Below are 11,038 nucleotides of genomic sequence, written 5' to 3' on the forward strand. Positions count from 1 at the left end.
GAGCTGAAGGGTGGCTCAATAAGTAAAATATTTCTCACTTCAGCATGAGGACCAGAGTTTGGGTTCCCAGAACCCACATGAAATCTGGGTGAGCATAGCAACTTGCCTGTAGTCCCAAACCACAAGAGGCAAAGACAGGGAATCTCTGAATAAACTGGATGGCCAGACTAGCAGAAAGGACAAGCTCTGGGTTCCCTCTGAGAGATCTTGCCTCAATATATAAGATAGACTATGATTGGAGAAGACACCTGACATCAACCTTGGCTCTCATACACTTGTACATGCACCTGCACACACATGCCCCACATATGCAAACACAATACAGATATGCACACCACACACATACACACAAACATATGCCAAAACAGATAAATTTTATGGCTCTATAAGTGCTTTCTTCTTATCGGAGGTCTCTGACCCAAGGCCTTACTCTGGGCTAACAATTGATCCTGCTTGGAGAAATTAACCCTGTACCCTAGTCATCCAAGGTCTCCTCCTCTGAAGCACATGCCCCATTGAGCAAATGTGGTAGTGGTACACGGGTAAAACTATGTACAGCTCCTATGTTGTAGCATGAAGGGAATCAACAGAAAAAGAAGATAAATAATGCAAAGCAGTGATAGAGGCATATACGATCTACCAGAAGCCACACAACTAAAGAGTATGTCTTTACCACCCCCCCCAGAAGTCATTACCTGCTAATAGCTCCCCAGAAATGAATGGACTAGATGAGCTCCTCCTTCATTCGTGTTATAACTTCACTAGGCCCACTCTTTATAGGTAAGAGCAGCTGTGAGTTAGGTACAGCAGCCATGTGGTATCCTGAAGACAATATCCCACAGGCCTCTTCCCCATCCTTCTCTTACCTTCTTTCCTCCCCCTCTTCTATGATACTACCTGAGCTTTGCAGGGGATGATATAGATGTTCTCTTTGTATCCAAGCACTGAACAGTTAGTTATTCTCAGCACTTTGACTACTTAAGAGTCCTTGCAGTAACTGCTGTCTGTTGCAAAATATGGTGTCTTACCAAGGCTAAAAAAGCACATTGCTACTGATATTTTAATTGCCATCAATGTTTAATTACTATTGTTCCTATCATTCAAAAGAAGTTTTTTTTTTTTTTATTCTGATAGAGACACCTTGAACTGTTGCCCTAGGCATGAATACATGGGTCCAAGTGATATGAATATAGATTATGTCCTAAATCTAGTTCTGGTATGACTCAGAACTTATCTCCTAATCTAATTGCAGCTTCAAGCTCTGCTCTGCTGCTGTATACTCTTAACTTCACCATCACCAACCTACCCTACACGAAAGACATGTGGGGCCCAGGATATGCCAAGTTCAACAAAATGGAGAAAATCTTGCAGCTTCTGGTAAGACTCCTACCCACCCTCCTTGCCTCAGCCACTCCATCACCTTTAGTCTTGCTTGCTCACTCCAGCCATCCCTGTCACCTGCTTGTCCTATTCACTCACTAAAGCCTCATTCACTTCTCTTTCTTGTTTTAATTACCATCAGCCATATACATCCCTTGTGTTACACTCATTGGTGTTCTGTCTACCTTTTGCCTCACCTACTTAAGGCCCACCTGTTCCCTCCAGTCACACCCTTCTCTCTTGCCTGGCTCACTGGTACCCCAAAATCACCCACTTCAGTCCTGCCTTCTTGCCCCACTCACTGATGCCTCTTTTACCTCTTCCAGCATAATCCTCCTGTCTCTAGTTCCAGCCACAGATGATTGGTCCACACACTCCATCCATATCCATGTCCCTCTGTTACTGCAGTGGGCGGCAAGAATGTATCATAGAGATTCAGCTGTACATAATAAGCTATAACTTGACCGACCAAGAAGTCATTCAAGAAGAAACCATCTATCAAGGAATACTTGGTGTTATTTAGATTAGATTTTAATATATATCATCTATCTTCTGTTATGAAATTCTGTGTGCCCATACATTACTAGGCCATATATCAAACAATTTAGCTTCTTAGATCTACTGCTGAACCACTAGGTAACACCCCTGCAGGGCCTAAGAGACAGTAGGGTATGTAGATGCATAGCTTTGTTTCTTGTGCAAATGAAGCTCAGACCATCCCCTTCCTTCAGGCCTACCTATTAGCATTGCAGAGCTACTGTCTCAGGACAATAGGGCTTTTTGCATAACCAGGTGCAGTAAGGACAGGGGCAGGATTCCTGGTCCAGGCTGAGCCTTGTGGCCTGAAAGAAGAAGGCCGAGTTTCTGTAGCTGGTAAGGCAGAATGGCTCAGGCTGAGGAGAGAGGAGCAAGGAAGAGTTTTGGGTTTTTTTGTTGTTTTTTGTCTGTTTGTTTGTTTTTGTTTTTTGTTTTTGTAGGTAAATCATGTCAGGAGAGAAGAAGAGGGAGGAAAGATGGAGGATGAAGGAACAGGAGGCAAAGATGAGATCAAAGCATAAGGTCTTAGTTATTACCAGGGCTATGAGGGGACAGAAAAAGTAGGTACAGAGAGGAACTGGATGTGAGGACAGAACTGAAGCTGTATAGATAGAAGTTTGTTATAGAGAAATAAAGTAAACAGACAAAAGAGCAAGGTGTATATAGATTTCTTTCCACCGGATAGCCCCACGCCAGATGTAGTGTTCTTCCCCAGGACCCTGGGAGGGATTTTCTCAGGTTAGGCCCCTGGGAAAATTCTATTATGTTACCTCACCAACTAATGCTCCCTCAGCTTACTTTTATAATACTCATTGATTCTCTACCTGCATTTCCCAGCCTTATTAACATCTTCTTGACCTGCCTACAGATGATCCCCAGGTACCACCCACTTGCCCTTTCACTAAAGCCCCACCCACCTCTCTATCTTACCCTGCCATTTGTTTCCACCCATATTTCTCCTCTGACCCTCCATGGTGCCCTGCCTCCCCCTTCAGCCCAACCTACTTCTCTTGACTTTTCCTCTGGTGACCTGCCTACTTCCCATACCCTATCCACTGTTGCCCCATCTACCCAATCCTACCATACTCCCTTCTGTTTTCCTTATCCATTCACTAAGTTCCCACCCACAACCCCCTCTTGCCACACCTATTAATATTCACTTGTTCTGGTACCAACCCATCCCTCTCCTACCACACCCACTTCTTGCTTGCCCATGAATTCAAGACTTGCTCATTTCCCTTTCCCCACCATTCACTAAAGCCCCACTAAGACCCCCATCTTGCCATACTTACTGGTACCTACCACATCTGGCTTGCTACACTTTACCCGACCCACATTTTTCAGCGTTGATCACCTCTTGCTTCACCAACTTATAGCCCACCCTCTCTATCCTGCCTACCTTCTTGCCTTTATCATTGGTAACATACCCACATCCTTTGTACTACCCATGGTTGTCATACCCACTTGCTCCAGCTATACCAATGTCTTGATTCCCAATCCATTCACTAAAGCCCCTCCCTCCATGTAACACTGCCTACTTCCCCTCTTGTCCTTCATTCTGGTATCTGCCCACATCTCTCATGTCACATCAGTACTGGGCCCACCTATCCCAAACCTTCCTACTTTTTTCTTTTTACACCCACTAGTATCCTTTCCACCTCTCTTATCCCCACTCATTCCCTTCTTGTGACAGTCCCTGAGGGCCTACCAACTCACTCTAGACCTGTCTACCTTCCACTTGCCCAACCTTCCCACTAAACTCTGCTTACTTACCTTTATTGCCCTGCCACTGGTCCACATCCACACATTTTTTCACACTCATAAGTACCCTTGCTACAGATTCTAACTGGTTTACACCTCCACTGTCTCTCTCACCCATCCAGTCTCAGCCACATCCTCACTTGCCACACCCACTGTTTCCCCAACCCACTCCTGCTAGCATCACACTTCTCTCTTGACCTCTTCCCCGTTTCCCTACTCAGACTATATATTTAACTGAACCCTCTCTCTTCTTCACAGCTCAGACCTTTGTTCCAAAACACCAGTATTGGCCTACTGTATTCTGGTTGCAGACTGACCTCACTCAGGTGAGACCTATAGGGAAGACCACCCAGGAAGGCATGGTGGAGTTTCTATACAAACTTCTCTATAACTAGGTGTTCCTTTTGGTCTCAGTCTTTTTGCAGTCTCTGGGTTAGGCTAGATTCTATACTTTCTCATTCTTCTTAACGTCAATATTCCATGTAGTATGTATTAGTTTCTGTCACAGAAACAAAAAACAAAACCCAAACTAAACAAAACAAAACAAAAATCTCTGAAACAATCAACTTACAAAGAGAAAATGCTTTTTGTTTGATTGATTTTTATTGTTGTTGTCTTTTAAACAGCCAGACTTGCAAAAATTCAGTATGTATCTGAGCAAGAAATTGAACTTATGATTCTCTTGTCTTCACCTCAAGTGCTGGGATTACTGGTGTATACTACCAGGAGCAGTGCAGTGTTTATGGTGATAGAATAATGGTATTCAGAGTCTCATGAACACTACATCAGCATACTACCAACTGAGCTACATCACAAACCTAAGAGACAAGTTTAATTTTGATCAAGGTTTTAGAGGCACATCTATCCACAATCAGATGGATCATTGCTTTTGGTTTGTAGAGGGGCAGTAGAGCTAAATTGACCGTGTCCAGACAAAAAGAAAGATTGAGGAAGAGGAACAAGCGGGAATTCTACAGTTTCCTTGAGTACACACCCCACAGTGATCTAAAAACCTCTCACTCAGTGTCAACAATCCCCCACTTCCCAATAGCTCCACCCTAGGGATCATGCCTGTTTTGGGGGGGTATGTGGATAACTTCTTTAGAAGTTTTTCTTTTGTAACATTAGAGCTGGTTTTGTAAGTTGATACTGCTTAAATGTGGTTTAATTCTTTCCTTTCTCCATCTATTGTCATTGGGTTTAGTAGTTTGGACTTTAACCACCATCAACTACCAATAGTGCTCCCACTAATAATGGTCCCTTATGAGCTCCTCTCCATCCATACTAAAGTTGTGACTGGCTTGATCTTATGCAGATTAAAAAATTGATAACATCTCTATGCCCATTTTGTAGATGGGAAACTGAAACCAAGAGAAAATATTGAAGAATTGGGAGATTAGGGAAGTATAGGAATTAAGAAGGAAATGAGAGATTGCATCTCATGCTTCAAGACAGGTATATGATGGCCAGGAAATCTAGAGAAAAAGAAAAGCAGGTATAGAAAGCCTGGAAAAGGGAAGAAGTACTCAGCTGCAAGTGAAAAGTAGAGAGGTAAGCCAAAACTGAACAGGCTATAGACAGATTAAGGATCATATGGAGACCCAGGAGTCTTCCTTCATAGGCTTGTAGGTGTCCATGGAAGGATCCCAGCAGACATCTAACAAGATTTCCCTTTAGGAGGAGAGTTGGTTTGCCATGATAATAATGGATCATAAGATACAGGGCACCACTGAATCTTGGGTTCAGGAAGTGAAAGTAGAGCCATTTCACCACAGAATTAAGGCAGCCTGGTGGGTCCTGTTCACAAGCACCTCGAACATTCTAAAGTGTTCTACAGTTTTCTCATATTGCTGTCAGAGAACCTCACTCAATGCTCCCCATTATCTCCATTCCTGGATCCTTCCATCCAGTAGCTAAAACAGATGGAATAGCCACCAATTATGCATAGTTTCTCACCTTTCTATTGGTAATCTCATTTCCACAAGCCATTTCCTGTCATGTTTCCAGAATCACAGCATTCCTCATTAGTCAATCCACTTATTGCTGTCTTCTCTATCTGTCTTTCCAGGCCAAAGAAGAATGGAGAGGCTACCAAAGTAGACATGGTTTGCACTTACCACCAATATTCCACAGGCACTGATCTGGACAGGGAGCAACTATACTCAGAACTAAAAGAGCTCACCCACAGCATCACTCAACTGGGTCACTATACCCTGGACCAGAATAGTCTCTATGTCAATGGTAAGTGTGGTCATCTTAACTTTGTTGTAGCAAAGCCCATATTGTCCCCCTCTAAGAACATCCTTTATTCACTTTCCATGTACCAATCCTTATGCTCTTTCCTTTAATTTCACTTTGTAGGTTACACACACCAGATCGCAGTAACCAGCACCAGCAGTGAGTATTTAAAATCCTCCCACAGTACAGTTGGGAGAAGCATGAGGCCCTGACCATATATTTAGTTAAAGAGAAAAAGAAGTAGTCAAGTACACAGGCTAGGAAGTTCTTGAAACCATGTCATGGCGTTGAGTGCATCCTTTTATATTTTTTTGACAACAGAGAAACATTACTAAATTATAGTTGGATAAATGGGTGGAAGAAATTAGTGAACAATTTATAGAAATACAATGAGACTCTTGGATGAAGAGATCCCTTCTACACTTTGTAACTTCTCATTCTTTCTTGGAGGGGGGGTATTGAGCTGTATGTGTATGCAATGTGTCTGCATTGACGCACTTGCACATATTTACATGCATATATAAGCCAATGATTGACCTGACATGTCTCCCTCTATCATTCTTCACCATATGTTTTTGTGGCAGGTCTTTCACTGAACCAGGAGTTCACATACCCAGTTAGGTTATCCAGCTATCAAACTCCAGGAATTCAAAATGTCTTCATCTCTCCAGTACTAAGATAACAAGTATAAGCCACCATGCCCCCCTTTTTCAATGTGTACATGGATACAGAGCTCATGGCCCCATGCTTGCAGAATGAGCAGTCTTGCCCACTGAGCCATCTCCCACATTTTTCCCCTTGTCCCAAAGCACAGGATGGTCTAGTCTTGCCCAAAATTAGTGAGCCAAGGATACCCACTCACCACTGTAGTCTCCAATGAGATGTTGCCAGAGTCAGGACTGTGTCCTCAGGCTCTGCCTTCCCTGTGTTGATTACCAAAAAGCTTCTCTTCTCATTCTCCACCAACAGCTATACAATCACCTTTGTTATTATTTACCCTCAACTTCACCATCACCAACCTATTTTATGAGGAGGACATGCAGCCCCCAGACTCCAAGAAGTTTAACACCACAGAGAGGATCCTGCAGAGCCTAGTAAGTCCCATGAATTTTCTCCAGCCCTATTCACTTCATTCCAGCCCTGCATCCTCTTTATTCCCATCGACCTTTCTCTAGCACCCTTCCACAGTCTGCCTACCAAACTCCATCCCCTCACACCTCTCTCTAGAACTATCTTCTTTCTGGCCCCACCTATCTTTCTCCCACATCCTTCTGCATCCTTCCCACCAAACTCCAGCTCCAAATACCTCTGATCAGTCTATGTCATTTCAGCCTCACCTTCTCTATGATCCCACATATCCATCTTCAGCTCTGTCTACCTCATTCTAGTCTCGCTCCAGTTCTCCAGCTCTAGCACTCCTCTTTGGTCACTTCTACTGTGCTCAGCCATGTCTGCCATACTCCAGGCCACTCCACCTATCTCCATATCCACACTCTCTCTAGCCCCACAACTCTCACCCATGCCCACTTAACTTCAGTCCTTCTCATCCCACTAGTCATCTCATGTGGGTCCTACTTATGTCTAACAACACTCTGGATCACCAATGGATGATCACTTCACCAAAGAATAAGCCCTATCCTTTGGTCCACCATCCCATTGCCTTACCTTCTACTTTATTTTTACAGCTTGAGTCCTTGTTCAGAAACACCAGCATAGGCCCTTTGTATGCTGACTGCAGACTGACTTTGCTCAGGTAAGTTCTTAGAATGTCACCCCAGAGTTGTCCCTGTGCTCTCAGGCCCACCAATGTGACCTACATCCCTCCTGCCTCTCTCTCAATAGCCCAGTACACATGGGTATTCAGAAGGGGGCCCCAGTAAAATGTTTCTCTTGATATCACCATTTTCCCTTGCAACTGTTCCAAGCCCTTACAGAGTCTACCAGTAAAATAAGACACCAACTTTGAGTACACTTTCCATATTCTCTCCTTTTTCTCTCTTTCACAAGAAGACCCATTATCCCATACTTTCAATTCTATTTCTATGGTTTCCCTTAAAAAAAATGCATCTCTAACTTGCACATTCATGTTTATTGCTGTTCTATTCATTATAGCAAGAAAAGGGAACCAGCCCATATGTCCAACAACAGATGGATGGATAATGCAATGGTCACACATGCACGCATGTGCGCACGCATGCGCGTGTGCGCACACACACACACACACACACACACACACACACACTCAAATAAGTAAATAAAAATAAATCAGTAGTCAGGCAGTGGTGGTGCATGCCTTTATTTCCAGCACTCAGAAGGCAGAGCCAGGTGGACCTCTGTGAGTTCAAGGTCAGCCTGGTCTACAGAGTGAGTTCCAGAACAGCCAGGACTACACAGAGAAATCCTGTCTCAAAATAAAGTAAAGTACCTTTAATATTTTAGTTAAAAGTTAAAGTAATAACAATAAATACAACAAAATATGAAAACAACAAATACAAATGTAGATCACCAGTTGCTTCATTTTCCTATCCAGACACCACCTATATTCAAAAATGAGCTAGGTCTCCTGACTACATAGTATGAGGATGCAAGTTTCAGTCTCAAAATTTGCTGACATTTGTCCTTCTCACCAACTTGTCTCAAAGAAGTAGTGAGGCCAGAAGACAGTGTACTCCAGAACTCATCTGATTTCTAATCTCCCTACAAAGCTTCCCATTTTACTGGGGTCTTCTTATCCTGCCCCCAGAGAGTCTTAGAATTTCATGGGCCAGCTATATTTTTTAATTAAAAATATTTCTATTAATTTTAATTATGTATATGTATGTGTGTCTGTTTGTGGGGATGTGCATGTGAGTGCCAGGTGCCTGTAGAGGCCAAAAGAAGGTGATAGAAACTCTGGAACTGGAGTTACAGGGAGTAGATACGTGTGCTAGGAACTCAACTGAAGCAAGTCCTTAGCAAGCTCAGCAACCACTGAGGAATAACTTCAGCTCCCTACAAAAAAAAAAAAAAAAATGGCTGAGTGGTGGTAGTGCATGCCTCTAATTCCTGCCAGGTCAGCCTGGTCTACTGAGTGAGTTCTAGGACAACCACGGGTACACAGAGAAACCCTGCCTCAAAAATAATAATAATAATAATAATAATAATAATAATAATAATAATAAACTTACAAGGTAGCAGGCTTTCTTACAGCATTTTTATACATACTTAGTTTTGATTGACACTTCTCCTTTCTTCTCCCCCATCTCCCTTCCTATCTTGCTTACACACTTCCACACCCACTCTTTCCCCCTCCACTTTCATATCACATGTAGCCTATTACCCCCCTCATCCCATTCACTTAAAGCCACTTTCTCCACCCTCTCATGGTTCCCTGGCTTCTACAAACTCACTCTTACATAAATATGCATATATAAAAATTAGATGCTAGGATCAGAAATTTGAGACAGAACATATGCATGTATTTCTGAGCTTATGTCGTATTACTTAATGTAATATTTTCCAATCTCATATATTTGCATTCAAATTTTATTTTTCTTTATTGATGGATAAACTTTCATTGAAAATAGTTACCACACTTTCATTATTTATTCATTTGTTTGTGGACATCCAGGTTAGTCCATTTCCTTGCTGTTGTAAATAGAGAAGTAATACACATGAATGAGCATCTCTATGGCAGGATAGAGAGTCATTTAGCTATATGTTCAGGAGTTGTGATGCTTGGTCATGTGGAAGTTTTATTTTAACTTTTTGAGAAGCCCTTTTACACTGATTTCTATAGTGGTTATATGTAGCAGATGTTGTTGTGGGCCACCAACAAGCTCCCAAATCATGACACGAAAACTTATTATTAGTTATGAGTGCTTGGCCTTACCTTATGCTTGTCACAGTTGGCTCTTATAACTCATTTTAACCTGTTTCTCTTTATCTACATTTTGCCATGGGGATTTTTACCTTTCTTTCATTCTGTATTTCCTACTCTGTGTCCGGCTGCCTGGTGGCTGCCTAGCTGCCTGGTCCTTCTTTCTTCCTTGTTCTCTCCTCCCCCCAAGCCTAGACTCTCCCTCTGACATATTCTCTCTCCTTCCAGCCTTACCTATCCTTTTACTGCCTAGCTATTTGCCATTCAACTTTTTATTAGATCAATCATGTGCCTTAGGCAGGCAAGGTGAAAGAGCAGCACATCTTTACATCGTTAAACAAATGCAGCATAAATAAATGTAACACATCCTAACATAGTTAAAGTAATATTCCATAACAGTTATACAAGTTTACACTACTTTTTCTTCATTCTCCTTGCTTGCCTTCCCTAGGCTCAAGGGGAAGTATTTCTATTGGATGTTGAAATCTTTTTGCAGGTTAGAAAGAAAGATGTCTTCTGTACTAGCTTGAGTCCTCAATCCCAATTCTTCATTTGCCTCAATCATGTGCTCTTCTCTACCCCTGCCATGAGCATTAGAGTTCAAGTCTTACCATTTCTTAAGTATTCTTCACTCTTCTCACAGTCCCAAAGTATGATATCAATGTGTAAAAAGGATCAAGGTCTGGATTTTTTGAAATAAATAATTTGTATTTATTCTTTCTTCTTGGGGAAGTACATGTACATGATGAAATATACAGAGAGATATTTATATGTAATATCATATTATACATGATGAACTATCATATCTACCTCCCATTTACCCCATTCAAGTCCTCCTTACTTCCCTTAACACATATCCCTGACAACTCCACCTCTTCTTTATTTGGATAACCTATTAAGTCCTATTAGTGTTGTTCATATGTGCATGGGTGAAAGGTCATCCACTGGAGCATTAGAAACCTACTGGTGCAAATTCCCTCAAAAAAAAAAAAGGTTCTCAGCAAGGTGTAACCAGTCACTTTCTGGTTGTATTTAAGGCCGTCTCTGCTGGAGGAAACTCATGCATGGTACTGTAAATCTGATCAAGTGCCCATGGTTGGTAGTTCATAGGCCCCAAGGTAACTTGCAACTATTATTTTGATGGATACACATGGAATCCAACTGTCCTCTAAATCCATATCTTTATATCCATGGATGAATTCAACCTCAGATCTCACCAGAGAAGTTTCATTATGCAGTAGATGGCTGTTTATGCAGAACCTC

At 42.2% G+C, this 11,038-nt stretch overlaps 1 protein-coding gene across 1 annotated transcript in view; it reads left to right on the forward strand.

Annotated features, from left to right (window-relative positions):
* Muc16 (mucin 16, cell surface associated) overlaps positions 1–11,038 on the forward strand; it is a 197,758-nt gene that overhangs the window by 104,005 nt on the left and 82,715 nt on the right. Inside the window, 6 exon segments of the mRNA XM_037208222.1 lie at positions 1,253–1,377; positions 3,937–4,004; positions 5,747–5,919; positions 6,040–6,075; positions 6,886–7,010; positions 7,602–7,669. Of these exon segments, the coding sequence (XP_037064117.1) occupies positions 1,253–1,377; positions 3,937–4,004; positions 5,747–5,919; positions 6,040–6,075; positions 6,886–7,010; positions 7,602–7,669 (595 nt within the window).

The sequence above is a fragment of the Peromyscus leucopus genome, chromosome 7, assembly GCF_004664715.2.
Source record: "Peromyscus leucopus breed LL Stock chromosome 7, UCI_PerLeu_2.1, whole genome shotgun sequence".
Lineage (NCBI taxonomy): Eukaryota > Metazoa > Chordata > Mammalia > Rodentia > Cricetidae > Peromyscus > Peromyscus leucopus.